We start from the raw sequence: 24453 nt of genomic DNA, 5'->3' as shown, positions 1-24453 counted from the left end.
GGAGTTCAGGGGAGAAGTCTGGGCTGGAGATAGAAACACAGGATTTAGCAGTATATGAATGGCATTTACAGCCAGGTTTTTAAACCCAGTTTTTAAACCACTGCCCTAGATTGTAGCTGTGGTTCCCTGAGCAACTCACTTCACCTTTGTCTGTTTGCTTCACTGAAAAACACTTAAAGAATGCACATCCTACCTACCTAAGATAATGAGGCTAAAGGGGCTGTGTATGGGAAAATGCCTTGTAAACTGTAAGGTGCTGTCCATACTAGAAAGCAGAGATTTGATGTTACCAAGGATGAAGAAAATCAGTTTGGGGGTCCCATGGAAATAGTCATGCACTGAAGATGAGAGAATCCACAAAAAAGGAAAAATGCAAATAAAAATCATTACTCTTTTAGACTGTAGCCCAATCTCGCAAAACTCGTATTTTTTATTTACGTGGAATCCAAAATATAGCAAGAATTTCAAATACATGATCTTTTTGAGCTGCACAACAATCTTGAGAGGAAGGAATTATTATTCCCATTTTACAGAGGAGGAAACTCAGAGAAGATGACAGACATACAGAGCATCATATTAACGGTAGAGAGCCACATAAGCATCCAGATGTCCTCCTTTCGAGTTCAATCTAAATACGAACAACCCTTTTCCCAGCCACCCCGTCCGCAGGAAGACTGAGGAGACAGTAGGGCTGCCCCAGCTCTCCAAGGTCCAACAGCGTTCCTCGACGCCCCTGGCTCCCCCCACACCTTGTTTCCGCATGGTACAGCCCTGTTCTCTTATCGCGAGACTGGAAGCCCAGTGCTTCTAGTTGCCCAGGGAACAACGTTCCCGGCGGCGGGAGGGCTTTGGACGCGCAGCTCCTTCCCCCCTCCAGAGAAGCTGTGGTGGCGGGAAATACCCCTTCCCTTTGGGGGACAGGGGGTGACTCTGAGTGTCAGAGGTGCGCTTCTGCGTCCGTCAATGATCTGCCGACTGGCGACTGCCTCCCAGAGTTTCCGCGGGCAAGGTAAGTCACGACACCTGTTAGGACCCCAGCTCCAACGCCGCGCGACCTGCCGCGGAGTAAGCGGGGCGGAGTCGCGTCAGGGACCGCAGAAGGGATGTCAGGCAGAGGGGCAGGGCCAATGAGAGTGCGGGGCGGAGTCGTGTCCGGCTGCTGGGCCCGGAGACTGGCTGTTAGGGCGAAGGGGCAGGGCTAGTAGGGGGCGGGCTCAGCCGGGGGTGGGCGGGGCTTGGGAGAGAGCGGGCCTTCCCCATCCAGACAGAGGCTTCTGCCTCTATGGAGACTGTCGCCAGCTTTTCCACATTCCTGACCTTAGGACCTTCTATCAGGGACTTCTGTCCTGTGCCTCCTGGCGGTTAAGTTCTAAAACTTACATTAAAAATTAATTGCCAGTCATTTAAAATAGACCGTAAATAGCAAAGGATGCCAATAGGTATGTCACAGGGGAGAAAAAGGTGGCCAGTAAACATTTGGCTGCAGACTCAATTTCTATCGTAATGAAAGAAATGTAAATCAGACTCACATATATGTTTGACTCTTACCAGAATGACAAAGATGAAAAAGCTTTGATGATAACCAGGTTGACCCCGGGCCGGAATGGGGAAAGAGGCCCTTTCATCACACCCTGCTGATAGTGTAATTTGGTATAACCTTTTTGGGGGACAATGTGCCGTGCTACCAAAGGTTGAAAAGCAAGTACTCTTTGACTCAGTGTACTTTATCATCTGGATATATACTTTGTTTAGCATCACTAAACAAAGATTCACACAAAGAGGTTCACTTAAAATTGTGTGTGCCATTTGTGTTTGTGTTGGTGAGGGGTAGGTATAAAGGGTAGAAGGTTTGCAGATGCCTAACAAAAGCGAGATCCCTCAAGTCTATCAACAGTGGTTCTTGAGGTGAGGGAAATTTTGACGTTTAAAAAAATATTTTTTTTAAAGATTTATTTATGAGAGAGAGAGAGCATGCAAAGGAAGAGAGACAGAGGGAGAGAATCTTCAAGTGGACTCCCGGGAGGGGGAGCCCGACTTGGGGCTCATCCCCTGCCCATGAGATCCTGAGCTGAGCCAAAACCAAGAGTCCAACGCTCAACTGACTAAGGCACCCAGGCACCCTGGAAATTTTGACTTTAAAAAGTTTTACGCTCTTCTATATTATTTGACTTTTTGCTTCTCATGGGCATGTATTTCTTACATAGTAAATATATAAAGTAAAAAAAAATCTATCATAAAATAACTTTTAGACATTAAAACCATGAAAATAAATATAATTCCATTTTTTAAAAAAGATTGGCTATTTATTATGACTAAACAGAGGAGGATTCATTTTCTTTCAATTCTTCCTTTCATCCAAAAATACCAAATTATGGCAGCCATGTGTCCCCATTTTGGTTTTAAATGATCCGTGGTGATTACATTTCTTACAAGCCTGTATGAAAAAGTTTATTTATTTTTATTTTTTAAAGATTTTTATTTATTTGATGGAGAGAGAGCGCGCATAAGAGAGAGCACATGAGAGAAAGCACAAGCAGGGGGAGCAGCAGGCAGAGGGAGAAGCAGGTTCCCCATTGAGCAGGGAGCCTGATGTGGGGCTCAATCCCAGGACCCTGGGATCATGACCTGAGCCGAAGGCAGATGCCCAACAGATTGACCCACCCAGGCGCCCCTGAAAAAGTTTAAATTAATCTTGTTTGAAATGAATGTTATAAAAGTTGATATGTGTTAGTGGTGATTTGTTACAATTTAGAATCTGGTCATATATCATCTGCTTAATGGAGTATCGTGAAGTAAATAATATTTTATTTTTGAAATACCTTTAATGCAATAAGAAAATGCTTCATCATGTGATGTTAAGGGAGAAATATATGAGTCCAGTTTTGGTGGAAACACATAGAGCAAAAATGAATAAGAAATATGCCAATGGTTTTTAGCTCAGAGTGGTGAATGTTGGGTGATTTTTATTTATTTTTGAATACACTTTAATATAATCTAGACATTTTTCTACAATAAATAAATTAATTGTGAATTCAAGATATACTTATTAGAAAATCAGAAAATACATATAAGTGAAAGGTAAAGTAAAAGACCAAGAACAGAGGCGCCTGGGTGGCTCAGTCGGTTAAGTGTCTGCCTTTGGCTTAGGTCATGATCCAGGGTCCCGGGATCAAGCCTCACATTGGGCTCCCTGCTCATCGGGGAGCCTGCTTCTCCCTTTCCCTCTGCCTGTAGCTCCCCCTACTTGTTCTCTGTCAAATAAATAAATAAAATCTTAAAAAAAAAAAAAAAAAAAAAAAGACCAAGAACATCCAAGAACCCACCAATCCAGAAGAACCGACCTCTGTTACTTCTCTGATTTGTTATCATCTTTCAGGTCCCATTGTGTATATTTCTTTAATTAGAGAATTTAATTTTTTTTTTAGCAAGATATCGACATTTAGCAAGATATTTTCTTTCTTTTCCTTTTTTTTTGGATATTTTTTTTCTTTCCTTCCTTCCTTCCTTCCTTCCTTCCTTCCTTCCTTCCCTCTTTGCCTATGTAGAAAAAAGTAACAGATAAGGGGCATTAAATTAGGATCTTATAGATGTATTTTCAGTGTTTAAGAAGAAATCTCAGTAGCCACATAGAAATTCCACAAGAAAAATAAAACATTGTCAAAGAAAGTAACCAAATGATAATTAAGCACTTCTAATGACAGAAGCATTAAATGTTGATTTAACCAAATACTGTGCCTTAACTATATTGAGTGTATGTGCGGAGGAGTGAATTCCTCTATGTGAATTCCTTGTTTATGCCCTTAGCCAGTGTTCGTTTGGAATGTCTCTTTTTCTTATAGATTGGTAAGATTTCTTTAAATATGTAAATTCATTAACCTTTTTGTGTATCATCTGTGTTGCATAGATTTTCCCTAGTTTCTCAGGGGCCTTTTACTTTAATTTAAAGTTCTTTTTGTTTGTTTGTTTATTGACATTCAAGAGTATTAAATGTTATGTGATGAAATGTGTTAGTCTCTTCCTTTTGATTTATGCTCTTGGTGTTATCTTTAGTAAGTTATTAACTTATTACATAAATTATCTTTATATTTCCTTTCAGTCCCTTGGAGATTTCTTATTTCACATTTATTTATTATTTTGAAAATTAGTTTTTACTTTTTTTTTTTTTTAAAGATTTTATTTATTTATTCGACAGAGATAGAGACAGCCAGCGAGAGAGGGAACACAAGCAGGGGGAGTGGGCGAGGAAGAAGCAGGCTCATAGCAGAGGAGCCTGATGCGGGGCTCGATCCCATAACGCCGGGATCACGCCCTGAGCCGAAGGCAGATGCCTAACCGCTGTGCCACCCAGGCGCCCCTAGTTTTTACTTTTATTAAAGTAGTATAGTAAAAAATGTCTAACTCTGCTATAACATTTGCGATAGAAGAAAAGAGAAGCAATTCCTAGTCTCACTCTGCAGAGGCAACCACCCTGAACTCGTAAATATTATGCTTATTTAACTATTGCTTGGCTTTATCAATTTTTGGGCATTCTCTCTGATTTCCTATTATGAGAGATTAGATATTTTATACTACGTCTCTTTTTACATATTCTTCCCCAGATACACTCAATACAGGTAAGACACAGGATTGGGTTAAATCAACACTTAGTGCTTCTGTCACTAGACGTATTTAATTATCATTTGATTACTTTCTTTGACGATGTTTTATTTTTCTTGTGGAATTTCTTTTTTTTTTTTTTAAAGATTTTATTTATTTGACAGAGATAGAGACAGCCAGCGAGAGAGGGAACACAAGCAGGGGGAGTGGGAGAGGAAGAAGCAGGCTCATAGCGGAGGAGCCTGATGTGGGGCTCGATCCCATAACGCCAGGATCACGCCCTGAGCCGAAGGCAGACGCCCAACCGCTGTGCCACCCAGGCGCCCCTCTTGTGGAATTTCTATGTGGCTATTGAGATTTCTTCTTAAACACTGAAAATACATCTATAAGATCCTAATTCAATGCCCCTTATCCATGACTTTTTTCTACACAGGCAAAGTCGTAAGATTGTCAGTTGTGTCCCCACCTACCTTGGGAACTATATTTTATTTCATTTATTATTTTCAGAACAAAATAATAGAACAGACCCATTTCTAAAGCAAATTGAAAAATTTCCGGAGCCTTTTAGATGATCCATGTCACAGATGGTTCTCTGTGCTGCTTCTCACTTTACTGACAAGTACTGTACCGGCTCGGCAAATGCTTCCATCTCATCGCTCCCCCTGTGAGCTACAGTAAGTCTCCCCCGACAGGCCGCTCACGGCATTTACAAGACTTTTGGCCTTTCGGTGACTTATGCTTTTTGACTGTGACGTGATGGGCCAGGGCGATCCGTCCTCCCACAATAATAATGTCAGCGCCTTCCTGAGTGAGCCCAGATGCTTTTGCCGAGTTTGAAGAATGTTGAGATCGCGGCCTTTGTCACTTGCTAAGATGGAAAGGGTTGACCTACTGGTCCCTTCGGCAACTGCTTCGGCACACTGAATGGTTGGAGGCCAAATCATATTACCCCGCATCAGGTTGTTTATGTTTGTGCTTCCTCCTGTATCCAAAACTTCCCTGGACTCTGCCTCTGCTGCCCAAAAAAAGAAAGAAAGATGAGTTATTTTGTAGAGTAAAAAAAAGGACATTGTTACACTTGCTTGGGCCAGAGGCAATTGCCTTTCCTCTTTCTGTTATGAGAGAAATGGTTTAATTCATAATTAATAGAAATTTAGGGAAATTATGAAATTTAGGGAAGGATTGTTGGAAGATCCATTTGTATGTAAAGCTAAGTATGAGAAGGCAAAAGCCGGAATTCTCCCTATTTCTTCCATTTTCTCAGCATGGATGATACCCCAACGTTACTGCACAGATCTGAAAGGGTCCTGATCAAGGGCACAGTTTGGAAGGATCAAGGTGCCTGCAGTGCCCAAGTTCTCCCACTGGTTTAAAACCATCCTGCCTAATAATCCTGGCTTCAGAAAACAGCACTGGGAATAGGGAGCCAGAGGGGTGATAGGCCTGTGGGTGGTGTCACACCAAAAATCCCTGGACACAGACGTCTTTTGATGAAATTAGGGTAGGGTGACTTTGGTAGCAACATAATCCTTATTAACAAAGATTCCGGGTTAATTGTGCATTAACTCTAATGAAACATGTAAGCATACAGGTCATAAGTTCCCTTAAATTCTTGTTTATTTCAGGGTATCAATGGACATTATAAAGGGAAACTTAGATGGAATTTCAAAACCAGCCTCAAATTCAAGAACACGTCCTGGGAGCAGAGGTTCAAGTACTTCTTTGGAGGTGCTCTCACCAGAACCAGCGTCCTTCAAGGTACTTTGCTGTTTAGAAATTATTTTAAGTCCTTCTCCTGAACTCTAGCACTTGATAAACCGAGGCTGTTGTTAACATCCCACTTAAGGGCTCCTCTTTAGAGGCTGCGTTTTGGGAGCACTCATAGATTTCTTCTTGGATTTTACTTTAGATCATTTATAACGAGATTTCTGTGTCCCTTGCCTACTCCTCCCCCTCCCTCTTTTGTTTTTTTGGTTTTTTTTGGAGTGTGGCTTATTTGTTCACAGCTGTACTTCGTTAATGCTCATTTGTAAACTTTTTTTTCATAAGAAATCTTTGTATTCTAATATCTACTATGCCACCCTTGACTCTTAATATGAAAAAGGTTCAATAATTTTAAAAATAAAGTTTGGGTCAAAGACCGTGTGGTATATATTTAGTAGGACCTTACCTGGCCTGACTTCCTTTTCTTTTCCTAAAATATCTAAACTTGATGTTTTTTAAGAAATCACTTTTTAAAAAAAGATTATTTATTTTAGAGAGAGAGCACTAGCGGGGGCGGGGCAGAGGGTGAGGGAGAGAGATTCTCGAGCGGACCCCCGCTGAGTGCGGGAGCTGGATGCCGAGCTCCATCTCACCACCCTGAGATCACAACCCGAGCTGAAACCAAGGGTCGGACGCTTAACTGACTGTGCCAGCCAGGTGTCCTGGAGATCAGTTTTTCCGTCGGCGATATGGGACTATTTGTTTTAAGCTGTGGCAAACAAAAATTTGACACCTTATGGTGAAAAAAATCTTTGCAACGTTATGAATCCATACTCATTTATTCTTTTTATTTTTTTGAGGTTTTATTTATTTATTTGACAGACAGAGAGCACAAATAGAGTGGCAGGCAGAGGGAGATGGAGAAGCAGGCTCCCCACTGAGCAGGGGGCCCGATGTGGGGCTCAATCCCAGGACCCTGGGATCATGACCTGAGCCAAAGGCAGATGCTTAACCAACTGAGCCACGAGGGCATCCCTCATTTATTCTTTTGATTTATGGACTAGGCTCTGTGTTATAAAACTCTCGGGGTGTTTGTCTGTTACGATTTAGTGCAGGAAATAGAAAGCGCTCTGGGCATTTCCAGCAAACAAGGATTGAATACCAGAAGTTCAGTTTCTCAAACTCAGTGGAAGGCCAGCCGGAAAGGAAATCATGGGAGGGGACTTCCCTCGGATTGTTGGTTCCTAGGTTGCACCTCCATGACCGAAATCAAAAAGCTGCTGCTCCTTCTGGCACTGCCACCGGTCCCGCAGGACCACGAAAGTGACTAGACATACAGAGATGACCGCCTTTGGTATTTCTTGCCAACTTCCTATCAGGAGCTTGGGAAGATGGCTTCTCCTTCACGTCCGCGGCCCAGAGCTTGTGCAGATGCAGCTGATGATTCTAACATGCGTCGAGAACTGCAGGTGGCTTGTTAAAAATGCCGTGTCTAGCTCAGCTCTCTGTTTTGTTGCATCGAGTCCGGCACCATTACTGTGTGTTAACTCTTGTTAGTTGTGTAATAATTTTTGATATCTGGTAGGCTGGATCTCCCCATCTTATTCTTTTCCAGAACCATCTTCGCTATTTTTGGTTTTTAGTTCTTTTTGTATTTTAGACTGGTTTTTCAAGTCTTGTGAAAATTGCTCTTGGGGTTTTGACTGAAATTGCTTTGAATTTATAGATTAATTTGGAGACAGTTTCTAACTTTATGATATTAAATCTTATCTATTAACATTGTATCTCATTGATTTGTTTTTTCTTCCTCTTCTTCTTCTTCTCCTTCTCCTTCTTCTTCTTCTTTTTGGTGGGTAGCAAAGCAAGGTTTATTAAGGGATAGTACAGAGCTCCCAAAGAGGGAGGGGGCCCAAGAGGGTTGCTCTCTTTGACTTGTTTCTAATTTAATAATACACATACTGTAAAATTACTCTTTTTAATTTTAATTTAATTTAATTTGTTTTTATTTATCTGTTTTTAAAAAAGATTTTATTTATTTATTTGAGAGAGAGAGAGTATGAATGGGGGAGAGGGGCACAGGGACAAGCAGACTCCCTGCTGAGCGAGGAGCCCAATGTGGGGCTTGATCCCACGACCCTGAGATCATGACCCAAGCCAAAGTCAGATGCTTAACCAACTGAGCCACCCAAGCATCCCCAAATTTACTCTTTTTTAGTGTATAGTTCTGAGTTTGGCAAATGTGTAGAGTAGTACCATCATAGTAAAGATATAGAACAGTTCTATCACCCCTCAAAAATTTCTTCATGCTACCCCTTTGTCCTTACTCAGTCTCCCCTACTCTTTTTTTTTTAAATTTAATTTCAGGGTGCCTGGGTGGCTCAGTTAGTGAAGTGACTGCCTTTGGCTCAGGTCATGATCCTGAAGTCCCAGGATTGAGTACTGCATCGGGCTCCCTGCTCAGTGGGAGCTCTGCTTCTCCCTCTGACCACCTCCCCATGCTCTCTCTCTCTCTCTCACACTCTCTCTCTCTCAAATAAATAAATAAATAAAATCTTTAAAAAATAAAATTTAAATTCAATTAATTAACACATAGTATATTATTAGTTTCAGAAGTAGGTTCAGTGATTCATCAGTTGCATATAACACCCAGTGCTCATTACATCATGTGCCCTCCTTAATGCCCTCACGTAGTTACCCCACCTCCCCACCCACCTCCCCTCTAACAACCCTCAGTTTGTTTCCTGTGATTAAGAGTCTCTTATGGTTTGTCTCCCTCTCTGATTTTGTCTTATTTTATTTTTCCCTCTCTTCCCTTATGATCCTCTGTTTTCTTTTTTAAATTCCATAGAGGAGTGAAATCGTATGATAATTGTCTTTCTCTGATTGACTTGCTTTGCTCTAGTTCCGTCCATGTTGTAGCAAATGGTAAGATTTCATTTTTTGATGGGTGTGTAATATTCCACTGTGTGTATATGTGTGTGTGTGTGTGTGTGTGTGTGTACACCACCTGTTCTTTTTTTTTTTTTTTAAGATTTTCATTTATTTATTTGACAGAGAGAAAGAGAGATAGTGAGAGAGTATAAACAGGGAGGAGAGGGAGAAGCAGGCTCCCTGCTGAGCAAGGAGCCCGATGCGGGGGCTCGATCCCAGGACCCTGGGATCATGACCTGAGCTGAAGGCAGATGCTTAACGACTGAGCCACCCAGGCGCCCCTACATACCGCCTCTTCCTTATCCATTCATCTGTGGATGGGCATCTGGGCTCTTTCCATAGTTTGTCTATTTCAATCTCCCCTACTGTTAACCCTGGAAACCCCTGATCGATTCTCTGAACCTATTGTTTTTCTTTTTCCAGAGAGTCATATGAATGGAATTAAAAAGTATGTAGCTTTTGAGTGTGGCTTAGCCTGTTGGCACAAGGCATTTGAGACTCCTCTTCTGTTATATGTGTCAATAGTTCACTTCTTTTTACTAATGAGCAGTGTTCCGTCATGTGGGTGTGCCACAGTTTGTTTTTCCATCCCCATGTTAAGGAGCATTCGGATTGTTTGCCGGTTTTGGTGATTATGAATAAAGCCGCTATTAATATTTGTATACTGATTTTTTTGAGGGGGGAAGTAGTTTTTTATTTTTCTTGAGTAAATACCTAGGAGTTGGTATGGGTTGTATGGTAAGTGTATGTTGAACGATAAGAAACTGCAGAACAGTTTCCTGTTCCCGTGAGAAATATGAGAGTTCCAGCTGCTCTTCATCCTCACCAGCAGTTGATAGTGTTAGTTTTTTAGTTTTTTTTTTTAAGCTATTCTAATATATAGTAGTATCTCATTCTGATTTTAATTCACATTTTGCTGCTGACTCATAATGATGAATGTGTTTTCATGTGCTTATTTGTAATCCACATACCTCTTTCAGAAAGTGTATGTTTAGGGGCGCCTGGGTGGCTCAGTCCTTAGGGGTCTGCCTTCAGCTCAGGGTGTGATCCCAGAGTCCTGGGATCGAGCCCCACGTCAGGCTCCTCCTCTGGGAGCCTGCTTCTTCCTCTCCCACTCCCCCTGCTTGTGTTCCCTCTCTCGCTGGCTGTCTCTCTCTGTCGAATAAATAAATAAAATCTTTAAAAAAAAAAAATTGAAAATGTTTGCTCTTCAAAAGACATAGTTAAAAGAATGAAAAGTCAATCTACAGACTAGGAGAAAATATTTGCAAATCATATATCTGACAAAAGACTCTAAGAAATATAAAGAACTTTCAAAAGTTAACAGTAAGAAAAAAATACAATTGTAAAAGGCAAAAAAACTAAACATACACTTTCTTATTTTTTTTTTAAGATTTTATTTATTTATTTGACAGAGAGAGAGAGACAGTCAGCGAGAGAGGGAACACAAGCAGGGGGAGTGGGAGAGGAAGAAGCAGGCTCATAGCAGAGGAGCCTGATGCGGGGCTCGATCCCGGAACGCCGGGATCACGCCCTGAGCCGAAGGCAGACGCTTAACCGCTGTGCCACCCAGGCGCCCCGACATTTTCAATTTTGTTAACTGCAATTTGTCAACATTTTTTTGAGGCTTGTGTTTTTTTCTTGCATCCAAACACTCTTTGTCTAAGCCAGGGTTCCAAAGATTTTCTCCTACGCTTTCTTCTGAAAGCGTTAAAGTTTTATGTGGTACATTTTTATGTTTTGCCTTTAACCTCTTTTGTTGCCAATGAGAAGGCTTTTGTAAATCCGGTGTTCATTACAGTGTGTGCTGTCTCGTTTAGGTATTTTTCTCTGGTTGCTTTAATTTTTTTCTTTTTGTCTTTGGTATCTACTGTTACTCACCTGTGTATGGATTTATCTGTATCATCCTTCTGGAGACCAGAACTTCTTCAATCTGAGGATTTATGTGTTTTTTTTATTTTGAAAAATTCTCAGCCATTGTTTTTTCAAATGTTTCTAAATATTGTCTCCTTTTTTTCTCTTGCATCATCCTGAAAGTCATATTGAAAGTCTTTTGAAATTTTCCCTTCTATCCTTTATGTCTCTTATCTTCTTTTTAATATTTTCTATTCATTTCTTTCTCTGCTTCACCTGGGGGAATTTTTAACATATATTTTTAAATTTTTGAATTCTTTCTTATACTATGTCAACTCTACTTTTTAATCCATTGAATTTTTATTTTTTAAAGATTTTATTTATTTATTTGACAGAGAGAGAGAACACAAGCAGGGGAAGTGGCAGGCAGAGGGGGAAGCAGACTCCCCGCTGAGCAGGGAGCCTGATGCGGGGCTCGATCCCAGGACCCTGGGATCATGCCCTGAGCCAAAGACATGCTTAACGACTGAGCCACCCAGGTGCCCCTAATCCATTGAATTTTTAAAGTTAATGATATTTTTTAATTTCTGGAAACACTTTTTAGTTTATTTTCAAGTAACCTAAAGGTGTTTGGTGCTAATGGAGTGGGGAGCTATGGATAAAATTATAAGATGGGCAAAGTTTGTCTTTTGTTCTCTAGTTTAATCTTTTTGCTTCATTGCTTCCTGCTCTTTCTGAGTTAGGATCATATGGGATGATATATATGAAAGGTCTTTTTGTGTCCCGAAGGGTGTTATTATCCAAGTATGTTGCTAATATCTAGTTATGTTTTATATATTCTGTATTCCCCTATATAGAATCCATTCTCTGGGAAAGGTCGGCCAAATTCATTTATGCCAAGATACAAATAACCGAGAGGGCTCATGTGATCTCTTCCAGCCATTTCAGCATTTTCGCAGAACTATGTAGCCTTAAGGATTTACTGGGTATTATGGAATTTAAGGCTTTAACCCGGCCTTTCACAGAAGTGTGTTTTTGAACAGGGAACCCTCTTTAACACCTCCAAGATTACATAGAGGAGGCATTGTTTTCCTTGTTTATAAGTTAGCCCTCCTCTGGTTTCATTCCATATTGGATCTGTTTTCTTTTTTGTTAAATCAGGGTAGTCAGGCCTGTACCACAGCGTCACTGTGAGGAGTGAATGAGACAGAGTGTGCAAAGTACTTAGCACAGGGCCTGACCGGTATTCATTCCTCAGGAAATGTTGGCTCAGATTATTACACCACTGACTCAGCTCAGTTCCGCTGGGGCTCATGTCCTAGTCCAGGTGAGCAGAGATGCTGGAGTGCAGTTCTGCGTCCCTGGCAATTTAATTCTCCACACCACCCACCTTCTGCCCTGGAGATTCACAAGGGGGCACAGGTTACCGGGCCGGGAGTTGACCACGTGGGTCAGAGAGAACCTAAAACCCTCCAAGGGCTGGATTCCTTTGTTGGGAGGGGAAAGGCACTCCTCCCAGAAGGGCTGACTCTCTGTCTCTGAGGTTTTGCCTCTCCCGTGGGCTGCGTTCACTTCCAGTGTGACTCTCACTGTCACTTGCAGCTCTCAGGGCGCTACGGTCCCTGTTTTTTTCTCCTGATGCAGCCATGGATATCTTTTCTTGCTCTCTCTCAGGAAAACACAGCTGCCCCAAACTGGTGTTTTCAAAATGAGCATTGCTAAAATAGAAAGAGAAACCAGAATGAAATAGAAAAACTGTGAATAGCTTAAAAATAATCACCAAAGCACACGGTTCTGACTTGAAGAATCTCATTAGAAACACATCTCTATTCATACTCTTCGCTTCTCAACTCTTTAATAGCCACATGTGGCTAGTGGCCATCGAATGGGACAGTAGAGCTCTAGACCTCTGACTGTCCCTCCAAGTGGAAGCTCAAGGAGGGGCACCATCATGGCTCATGTCCAGAGCTGGCAGAGTGGTTCTTTTTGGGACTGATTCCTGACCCTTCTCCATATTGCTGGAAATTGCTGGAGAATGGGGCATACCTCTTTGGTGCAAATGTTATTAAATGTAATTATGTAGTTATATTTAATTAAAAAGTGTTATATTTCTAGACTAGTTTAACACTAGTGTGTGTGTGGGTGCCCTCACATACTTACATTAGTGTTAAACTAGTCTAGAAATGTAAAATTTTAAAAAATATATTATTTATGAAAACTATTTCTTTGGAAATAATTTAGGTTGATACTGCAATCAAGTTGAACTCTGGTAAAGAGAACCACTCAGACAGCAGGAATGCAGAGGAAAGTAGAAACAATGATGATGATAACGGGGAAGAGGACTCTGAGCAAAAATTGGTGGAGGATGGGTCAGATGAAGATCTGAACTTCGTTCAACATCAGACAATTCCTGAATGTTCAGGTAGGATAATCACTAAGGGATTGGCTAATGACAGTGACAGATATTATATAATATTAGAGTTACATATGTTTTTCATCAGCTATGTAGAAATAATAGTTAAGAAAAGAGGCATACCTTTGTGAGCACTGGTTTTTATTTAGAATAATGTTGAGTCCTTAAAAACACTTTAGAAAAATAATGAAATTTGTCATTTAATAAAATTATTATTGTGACCATTTTACGTTAATCAAGTAGGAAGTATTTCTGCACTTTATGCCATGATTTATCGATCTTTTAGTTGACTAAATTATGCAATAACATGAATCCTGTAACTTACAAATGGCTTTTAAGGGATAATCCCATTTGATCTTAATAACTCTTGGATTTTAAAGGACTCCTTTTTTTTTTTCCTGGTTATTAAATTAATAGTGGTCAGAGTGAATTAGAACAGCATTTCTCAAAATGTGGTCTGCAGAGCCCTGGGGGATTGCTGAGACCCTTATAGGAATTTTGCAAAGTAAAAAACTACTTTCATCAGCATACCGATATATCAGTCATATAATTCATTATAATACTGAAATAGTGCTATTCGCCTTTTCGCCCATGGAATGGACGTTTGTAGTGATGCTACAAAAGGCAGGGTGAGTAAAGTCGCCAGGGCTGTCACGTGAATAAAGGCGACGTGTCATACTGAACTAGTAGTCATTGTGGTCTTCATGACCAGGCACTGGCAGAAGGAAGAAATAGCCAGTGTCACTCAAAAGCGTCTTTGATGGAGCAGTAAAAATTACTAATCTTATTAAATCTTGATTTTCAAATATACATCTTTATAATCCCCTGTGAGGTAAAATGGGAGGTATTTTAAAGCAATTCTGCTGTAAACCAAGACATGAAGTTTGTGTTGAGGAACAGTACTCGTATGATAGTTTAAGTTGAGAACTGAACTGGCCACTTTTTAATGGAACACCGTTCTTATGCGAAACAATGACTGACAGACAAACTATTATCATTCAGACTTGGGTATTTGGCAGCCTTTTTTTTTTTTTTTTAAAGATGAACCGAGCCTGTTACTTCAAGGAAAATAATTGACAGTATCTTTTGTCAATGATAAAATTTGGGCTCGTAAGTGAAAATTAGAATTTTGGAAAACTTGTGTATGCCAGTCCAGTAGTTAGACTTTTTTGATAAGATCTGGTGACAGTATTAACCAAGTGATTTTTAAAATATATCAAATATTTAAAAAATTTTAAAAATTTAATATATTTTAAAAACACTGGAATATGTTAACATTTTGAAGGGCTGCATAAGTCAATGGACCACTATTTTCCAAATAACCAATGCAGGGTGAAAGATCCATTCAGCATGAAAGAGAGAAGCATGGATTTTAATAGAACGAGTACAAAAGCTCACTGAAATGGTTACAGATTTCACATTACAACTACTCTTTAAGAAGCTACCCCTTGTCGAGTTTTGATGTGGTATCAAAGAAGAGTATCCACAATTATCTGAGAAAGTTATTACATTTCTCCTCCCCTTTCTGAGTACTTGTCTTCATGAGGCCAAATTTTCTTCATACACTCTAAGTGAAACAAGAGATTGCAATAGATTGTACAAGCAGATTTGAGAATCTAGCTGTCCTCTATCAAGCTAGATATTAAAAATTTAAAACAATGCCATTCTTCTTAATAATTTTTTGGAATATGTAGTTATTGGTCATAAAAAGGTTATATTTATGTTAATATGTAATTACTAATAACCTATTATTTTTAAATGAATAAATACATCTTTATAATATTTTTCAATTTTGATTTCTAATATGGTAATTATCAATAGATGTAACATAAACAAAAGCTACTTTGGGTTCAAAATAATTTTTAAGGCTATAAAGGGAAGCTGAGGTCATAAGCTTTGGGAACTGCTGACTTAGAGTATGTCTGGGATGCGGTTAACTCTCAAAGTTGGGCTGGGTGACTCAGGGTCACAGTTATCAGAAAATGAGGCATTATAGCTGAGATTAGCTGTTGGCCCAGTTTAAAGATTTCATTTATTTATTTGAGAGAGAGAGAGAGTGAGAGCGCGCGTATGTGTGGGCGCAAGTGGGGGAGCAGCAGAGGGAGAGGGACAGGCAGACTCCGTGCTGAGTGTGGAGCCCAACTCCGGGATTCGATCTCATGATACTGAGACCATGACCTGAGCCAAAATCAAGACTCAGACGTCCAACCCACTGAACCACCACCCTAGGCACCCCGCTGTTGATCCAGGTTACTCTGTACTTGTTTATACTGTTTCAGAACTGCGTGAGTTCCTTCATGCATGAGTTCCTGCCATATAGACCATCTATGTATATGGAGGCTGAGAGTGCTAGGATTGGCAGTTGGGAACTAGAGCTAAAGGCTGTTGCATTTGAAATAAGTAAGCAGTAAGGTTTGCAGAAACTCCTTATTAATAAGATCAGTGTTCTTTTTGGATAAGTTAATTCCCTTCTGGAAATATCTCCTTTTCCTTAAAGAGGAAGTGATATACATTGTAGAGAAACACACTAGACTCTCTGGATTTTAAAAAGTTGCAAAATTTGGTGTTTCTTAGCAGAATATGCCATTTCTAATGATCTAACCTGGAGTGGCTGAGATTTTCGTATTTGAGCATTTATGCTCATTGCCAGATTATCATCTTTCGTCAGACTTCACAGAGGACGTATCGCCTGGTGGTGAAGAGTTTTGGCTCTTGATTCAGACAGATCAGGGTTGAAACTGACTGCCATTTACTAGTTATATCATCTTGGACATATATGTAATTTAGTTACAAATTAGCCCCAGTTTACTAACTTGTAAAATGGGAACAATAATGATACTACCTCACAGGATTATGATGAGGATTAAATGAGATAATGCCCGTAAATAAAGCCCTTAACATTGTGCCCATCAGATAATTCCATAGATGTTAGCTGCTATTACTAACACTATCATTAATCGTAAGTTAAAACTTGAGGGAAAAAAATTCTAAAGAGTCCTTAATTTCAAGCAAGTTGCTACCAATTATCCATTTTTAGGTGCTTCAAGAAAATAGAATAAATGGGAGGGGCGTAGATAAAAGGTACCTGGTTCCATGGAGTACTTTCCTCAACTTGTTTTTGTATGTTGGAACCACTTTGTGTGTTGACACGCTACATCTTGCTGCTGTTTCTCAAAGAGCTCCACGCCTCTCTTTTGGGGAGTCTGAAGCAACTTCAGGACAGGTCTTTGTCTTATCTCTTATTTATTAGTTGTGAATATAGAAGGTATAGCAGAATGAAGGAGAGGTATTTCGAGATTGGAAACTAGATGAGACCCACTTCTGAGTTCAGTACTATAATTTTTTAGCTATTTGAGAGGACCCAGTTATTTCCAAGTGTTGGTAAGAATGTGGAGAAAAAGGAACCCTTGCAAACTGTTGGTGGGAATATAAATCGGTACAGCCACTATGAAAAACAGGATGGAGGTTTCTCAAAAAATTAAAAATAGAATGACTGTATGATCCAGGAATTACACTACTGGGTTTTTACCCAAAAGAAAATGGAAACAGTAATTTGAAAAGATATACACACACCTATGTTTATTGTAGTATTATAATACTACATATAATAGCCAAGATATGGAAGCAACTCAAGTGTCCATCGATAGATAAATGGTTAAAGAAGATGTGGTATATATTCACACACTCACACACACACATACACACAATGGAACATTGGGCAGCTATAATAAGATGAGATCTTGTGATTCGTGACAATATGGTTGGACCTAACAAGTATTATGCTAATTGAAATAAGTCAGACTGAGAAAGACAAATACCATATGATTTTACTTATATGTAGAATCTAAAAAACAAAAACGAGGGGCGCCTGGGTGGCTCAGTCGTTCAGCGTCTGCCTTTGGCTCAGGGCGTGATCCCAGTGTCCTGGGATCGAGCCCCGCATCAGGCTCCCTGCTCCGCTGGGAGCCTGCTCCTTCCTCTCCCATTCCCCCTGCTTGTGTTCCCTCTCTCGCTGGCTGTCCCTCTCTCTGTCAAATAAATAAATAAAATCTTTAAAAAAAATAAAAATAAAAACGAAAACTGAATAAACAAAAAAGTGGAATCAGACCTATAAACACAGAGAACCAAGTGATAGTTGTGAAAAAGAAAGGGTTAGTGGGGATGGGCAAAATGGGTGAAGGGGAGTGGAAAATAATAGGCTTCCAGTTATGGAATGAGTAAGTCATGAGAATAAAGGGCACAACATAGGGAATACAGTCAATGGTATTGTTTTATTTTTTTTCCGTCAGTGGTACTGGAATAGCATTAAATGGTGACAGATGGTGGCTATGCTTGTGGTGAGCACACAGCATGTTATAGAGTTTTGAATCAGTATGTTGTACACCTGAAACTAATGTAACATTGTGTTTAATTATGCTCAAATTAAAAAAATTTTAAAGAGGGACAAAAGAAAAGACCCAGTTATTTCAACTATAAAACAGAGATAAATGTCTGTTTCACAGGGTTGTTAGATAATTATATGAAAAAATACATGTGAAAGCACTTTGTAAATCAAGATACGTGACACCATTGTTAGGTATTCTCGTGAGCCGTAAACATACGTTGACTGAAAGAACAAACGGTAAACACAAAGGGAAACTTTATGGTTGTACTAAACTTCAAGCTCACTCCTCCTTTCGACACAATATAGATGAACCCGAATTAAAAGAATTAGATTCTCAACTTCAAGATGCTCTTCAGAAGATGAAGAGGCTTGATAAGATATTGGTGAAGCGACAATATAGAGAAAAAGAAATTAAGAAGCAAGGTGTAGACATGAGAATAAAGCTGTGGGAGGAACTGAAGGTAAGAATTGTTTAACCGAATGCTGACATGGAGGAAGCAGTTTCCTCTACGATGAGTAAGAAAAGACTGTGGTTGTATCAGCGTGGTCTGCCTTTACTGATTAATTTTGTGGAAGTAGGACAGTGGTGTGTATATGTCCATATTGGGGGGGGGTGCGGGTGAGGGAGGTAGTGTTCTGGAACTGCACAAGGTAACTTAGCGGCATTCCAGATTTCAGGCACTGCATTGGCGTGGTCGTTTTCCACGGACAGAGCAGTAGACCTCTCTTCCCAGCGTCAGGCTGGGGATCCCCCATCTCTGGCATACAAAGTGATGTGGTGCCTATGTTCTTCGAGAATGTGTTTCTACTTCTTCTTCAGCAAGCTGACAGTGTGGAGATAAATACATAAATATACCAAACATTTCACCCTCTGGTGACCATTATTATTTGAGTAAACTTTTGTGACCAAGAAGTGGGGAGTTCACTATTTCATATGCTGGTCCAGATCTCTTAGAAGCTGTGAAGTGCTTGTGGTCTGGGACCACGCTCTATTTGCTTCTGTCTCAGGACATTTCCTGTGCTCCGTTCATGTTCCTTGGCCTTCTTGGACCTTTTATTCTCTGTAGTATTGAGGGGTGGAAGTTGACCAGATGCTTGCGCTGACTCGATGTATAGCCATTGGCTCATATTTGAACTTTGAGCCTTTAAGGAGAGCCCTTTGAAAGCAAGGAGTATCGTAAAAACAGATTGGTTGTTTTTGAAAAATTCCTCCTTGATCAGTTGACTGACTTCAAGGAAATTCCTAGACGATAATATGAATTAATAATGAAGTAATTAAGAATACATTTTTACAAGATTCCCAGGCAGACCACGGGGTAGAACGAAAGCACCATTCAAAACGCAGTGCTTAAAACTAGAGAAATGGTTTATGTAAATTTTAGCAGAAAAAGTTAGTCTGTCATTTATTCTTTTTGAATCTCAAAACAAATTTTTAGTTGTTTGGAAACAAGAAAGATGACCCATAATAAAATACAGTATCGATCTTGAAATGTCTGAAACTGTACTTTGACGATGTACCTCTAGGTTACTTATTAGTTATAGGAAATACTGAACAGAAACTGAAGATTTAAGCAAGATAATTATTGTGTCATGATAGACATATATCCTAACTCTATTTGGGAATATTCATTGCTAGAATTTGTGGGAATGGGAACACTAATAGATTTCCTAACTAAAGGAATACAGAAGACCTGAACCTTCTCGTTTGTATGTACACAGTTTGGAATCAATGGAATTTGGAAAAAATATCGATGAGTATAGTTGCCTTCTTTTTCCATGTTTAAACTTGTTTCTCTTTTATTAGTCTGCAAAAACTAGTGAAACTTTGCAAAGTAATGAAGAGATGGAAAATACAAAAAAGTTTCTAGCTTTGACTGGTGCATCAGAAGAAACTGCTGGTGAGTAAAATTTGTCCCTCTTTTTATCTCAGAGTCGTAGATTATTTGGATTAAAGTAAAATTCCCAGTTCAGCTGTTTTCTTTTTCTTTGAGCCTAATTGTTCTTTAGGGGAAACGATCAACTGAGATAGGATTATATGGAACTGTCCTGAGTGTAGGTAAGTTTCAGAGGTTTCTAGGTTTTGTATCTGCTCAAGGGTGTGGGGTAGGGGCAATGTAAAATTGGGAAATAGACAAAATGTCTTTGCCTTTACTTTCTGTGCCTCTTAGAGACCTCTAGACACTCTGTCGATGTAGACAGTCTCCTAACTGTCTAGAATTCTCCCATGGAGTGTCCCACTCAGGCTTCTGCAAGCCCTTTCGTAAAAAGCCATTACTGATTTGTCCAGTTTCTTTTTCTCTTCTAGTCTTGCTTTTGAGACCAGCCAATTAATTGCACATGTTTCTACGTTCCCAACTCATGTTTATGTATATCTCTGATCCTTCTTTTCCTCCTCCTTGTCCTCCTCCTCCTCCTCCTCCTTCATCTACAGAAGTTTATGGAGTCGTGTAATCTTTCACTTACTTAGACGGTGGTGAACATTTTAGGGATTGGGAAGCAGTTGATATGTTTTGGCAGGACACTGTGGAAATCCTTTAACCTACGTCGCATAAGTGGTTATCCAGTACTGCTTGGGGGTAAGACTGACTGAGCAGGGGCCTCTGATTTCTCTGAGAATCCTGGGCTCCATCTGTCTTTTGCAAAGTGAACGTCTAACATTGCAGAAGCCGGAGAACCTGACTCAGACTTCTGCGGCTGTTTAGCGTGAGCTTTGATATGAATGAAATTCCTTCAAGTTTGTTTCTTTCTGGACCTAGCATTGAGATTCAGAAACTGCTTGGGCCTGAGGGATTTGGGTTCGGAATACATTAAATGTTTCTCCCCAAGAAGGCAGGTGCCTATCTGGATTGCCCTTTCTATGACTAAGGACTTTTTTGTTTTTTTTTTTAAATGAGTCTGTCTGAGTTTCTCCTTGATAGATCTATATCTAGATTGGCCTTATTGAAATTTACCATTTGTATATCCTAATTAAAACACCAAAAGCTATTTGCCTGTTAAAATCATAGATCATTTACTTTCTCCTTCTATTTTGTTATGGAAATAACACATGTAATCTGTATTAGAAAATATTGGTAGATAGGTGGGGCGCCTGGGTGGCACAGTGGTTAAGCGTCTGCCTTCGGCTCAGGGCGTGATCCCCGCGTTATGGGATCGAGCCCCACATCAGGCTCCTCCCTGGGAGCCTGCTTCTTCCTCCCCACTCCCCCTGCTTGTGTTCCCTCTCTCGCTGGTTGTCTCTATCTCTGTCGAATAAATAAATAAAATCTTTAAAAAAAAAATATTGGTAGATAGGAAGAAAAAAATCACCTAAATTCTTAACTTGCAGAGATAATCATTAATATTTTTATTTACTCTTTCTTTTGAGACATTTTAGTGCAAATATCCATATATGTTTTAAAAATAAAAATGAGATCAAATGATGTATATGGTGTTTTGTAATCTGTTTTCTACTAATTTGTATCTCATGAGCACCTTTAGCTGTCAGTAAGAACAGAGCTGTGCAGTAGTTGGTTTCTAAGATGTTTGCCATCAGTTCCTTTCCTCCATGTATGTTCATTCCAGTCCTCATAGAGGGGTGGAGTCTGTGTCATCCTGTATTTTCAGGGCTGGGCTGGGACTACTTTGACCAATAGATTACAGCAGAAGTAATCCTACACCAGTTCCAGCCCTAGCCATTGAGAGGACTGGCAGTTTCTGCTTCTCTTCTTAGAAAGCTCACTCAGAGGAAAGCCAACCATCCTGTAAGGGGTCAGACTACACTGAAGGTGCCATGCTACGAGAAGGTCCAAACAAGCCACATGTAGAGGCTACACAGAGGGAGTGATGCTGGCCAGTTCCCACCTATAGTGAGTTCAGTATTGTCCCGCCAGAATTCATGTCTACCTAGAGCCTCAGAATGGGCCTTATTCAGAAGTAGCGTCTTTGCAGATGTAATTAGTTAAGATGAGGTCGTACTGGATTAGGTGGGCCCTAAATCCAATGTTTGGTGTTCTTATAAGAAGAGAAGATACATAGAGACACAGAGACAGGATGGCACAGGGAAGAAGGTCACGTGCAGAAAGAGGCAGAGATTAGAATGATGTAGTTACAAGCCAAGGAATGCCAAGGGTCACTGGGGGCCAGCAGAAGCTTGGAAGACACAGGAAGGATTCTTCCCTAGAGACTTCAGAGGGGCCTGGCCTTGCTGACAGCTTGATTTCAGATGTCTAGCTTCCAGAACTGTGGGAGAAGAAATCTCTATTGTTTTCAGCCACCCGTTCCGAAGTTATTTGTTTCAGTAGCCCTTGGAAACTAACCTAACGACTCAGTATTTCAGTGCAGACACCAGAGATATGAGGACATTTCATTCCTAGCAAACACCATGTAGAGAATAGCCAAGGCTAGACATATGGTCTCAGGCGAGCTGCTACGGACACCTCCAGCCAAATGCAGCCACCCCAGCTGAGACCTCATTCACGGTGGAGCAGAGACAAATTGTTCCTGCCGTGTCCCTCAAATTACTGATCCACAGAATCATGAGCGTAGTAAAATGGTCACTGTTTTGTGCCACTAAGTTTTGTTTTTTTACTTTTTAGTTTGAAATAATTTTAAACTTACAGAAAGGTTGCAAATCAGCACGAGTTCCTGTTTACTGTTTTTTTTTTTTTAAAGATTTTATTTATTTATTTGACAGAGATAGAGAGACAGCCAGCGAGAGAGGGAGCGCAAGCAGGGGGAGTGGGAGAGGAAGAAGCAGGCTCATAGCGGAGGAGCCTGATGTGGGGCTCGATCCCATAATGATGGGATCACGCCCTGAGCCGAAGGCAGACGCTTAACCGCTGTGCCACCCAGGCGCCCCCCCTGTTTACTCTTTACGCAGCCTCCCCTAACGTTAACATCTTGTATACCCGTAGTATAGCTGGCCCTTGAACAACATGGACTTGAACTTCATGGGTCTACTTACACGTGGATGTTTTACAGTACAGTGCTGTAAAGGCATTGTCTCTGCCTTATGATTTTCTTTTTTTTTTTTTTTAAGATTTATTTATTATTTGTTTGAGAGAGAGCACGAGTGAGAGGGTCAGAGGGAGAGAGAGAATCTGAAGCAGACTCCTTGTTGAACACGGAACCTGATGTGGGGCTCGATCTCACAAACCTGATATCTGACCTGAGCTGAAACAAAGAATCAGATGCTCAACTGAATGGACCAACCAGACACCCCCTTCTGATTTTTTAAAAACATTTTAAAATTTAAATTCAGTTAATTAACATATAATGCATTATTGGTTTCAGAGGTCCAGGCCTGTGATTCTTCAGTCTTATATAATATCCAGTGCTCATTTTATCACATGCCCTCCTTAATGTCCATCACCCAGTTACCCCATCCCCCCACCCTCCTTCCCTCCAGCAACCCTCAGTTTGTTTCCTGTGATTAAGAGTCTCTTATGGTTCGTCTCCCTCTCTGGTTTCATCTTGTTTTATTTTTTCCTCTCTTCCCCTATGATCCTCTGTTTGGTTTCTTAAATTCCACATATCAGTGAGATCATATGATAATTTCCTTTCTCTCATTAGCATAATACCCTCTTAGCATAATACCTTCTAGTTCCGTCCATGTCATTGCAAATGGGAAGATTTCATTTTTTGATGGCTGCATAATATTCCATTATATATGTGTGTGTGTGTGTGTGTGTGTGTGTGTGTGTGTGTGTATATGTGTGTATACCACATCTTCTTTATCCATTCATCTGTCGATGGACATCTGGGCTCTTTCCACAGTTTGGCCATTGTGGACATTGCTGCTATAAACATTGGGGTGCAGGTGCCCCTTTGGATCACTACGTTTGTATCTTTGGGGTAGATATCCAGTAGTGCAATTGCTGGGTCATTGGGTAGCTCTATTTTCAACTTTTTGAGGAACCATCATACTGTTTTCCAAAGTGGCTGCTCCAGAGTGCATTCCCACCATTAGTAGGAGGATTCCCCTTTCTCCTCATCCTCACCAACATCTGTCATTTCCTGACTTGTTAATTTTAGCGATTCTGACGGGTATGAGGTGGTATCGCATTGAAGTTTTTTTTAAGATTTTATTTATTTATTTGACAGAGAGAAAGACAGCCAGCGAGAGAGGGAACACAGCAGGGGAAGTGGGAGAGGAAGAAGCAGGCTCCCAGCAGAGGAGCCCGATGCAGGGCTCGATCCCAGGACTCCGGGATGATGCCCTGAGCCAACGGCAGACACTTAATGACTGAGCCACCCAGGCGCCCCTCTATTGCGGTTTTGATTTGTATTTCCCTGATGCTGAGTGATGTTGAGCATTTTTTTCATGTGTCTGTTGGCCATTTGTATGTCTTCTTTGGAGAAATGTCTGTTTGTGTCTTCTGCCCATTTCTTGTCTGGATTATTCTTTGGGCGTTGAGTTTGGTAAGTTCTTTATAGATCTTGGATACTAGCCCTTTGTCTGATATGTCATTTGCAAATATCTTCTCCCATTCTGCGGATTGTCTTTTGGTTTTGTTGATTGTTTCCTTTGCTGTGCAAAAGCTCTTTATCTTGGGTACCTGGGTGGCTCAGTTGCTAAGCGTCTGCCTTCAGC

The 24453-nt window shown here is 40.5% G+C and overlaps 1 protein-coding gene across 1 annotated transcript in view; it reads left to right on the top strand.

Annotated features, from left to right (window-relative positions):
• The first annotated feature begins 444 nt into the window (after positions 1-444).
• Positions 445-24453, top strand: part of FSIP1 (fibrous sheath interacting protein 1) — a 182971-nt gene continuing 158962 nt past the window's right edge. The window contains exons 1-5 of the mRNA XM_040620447.1: positions 445-1009; positions 6222-6354; positions 13327-13507; positions 18189-18343; positions 19687-19780. Of these exons, the coding sequence (XP_040476381.1) occupies positions 6229-6354; positions 13327-13507; positions 18189-18343; positions 19687-19780 (556 nt within the window). The 5' untranslated portion in view covers positions 445-1009; positions 6222-6228. The remainder of the gene's footprint in view (positions 1010-6221; positions 6355-13326; positions 13508-18188; positions 18344-19686; positions 19781-24453) is intronic.

This window comes from Ursus maritimus, unplaced genomic scaffold, assembly GCF_017311325.1.
Source record: "Ursus maritimus isolate PB19 unplaced genomic scaffold, ASM1731132v1 scaffold_35, whole genome shotgun sequence".
NCBI lineage: Eukaryota > Metazoa > Chordata > Mammalia > Carnivora > Ursidae > Ursus > Ursus maritimus.
The sequence above is the reverse complement of the archived record's forward strand: the minus strand, read 5'-3'. Positions and strand labels throughout refer to the sequence as shown.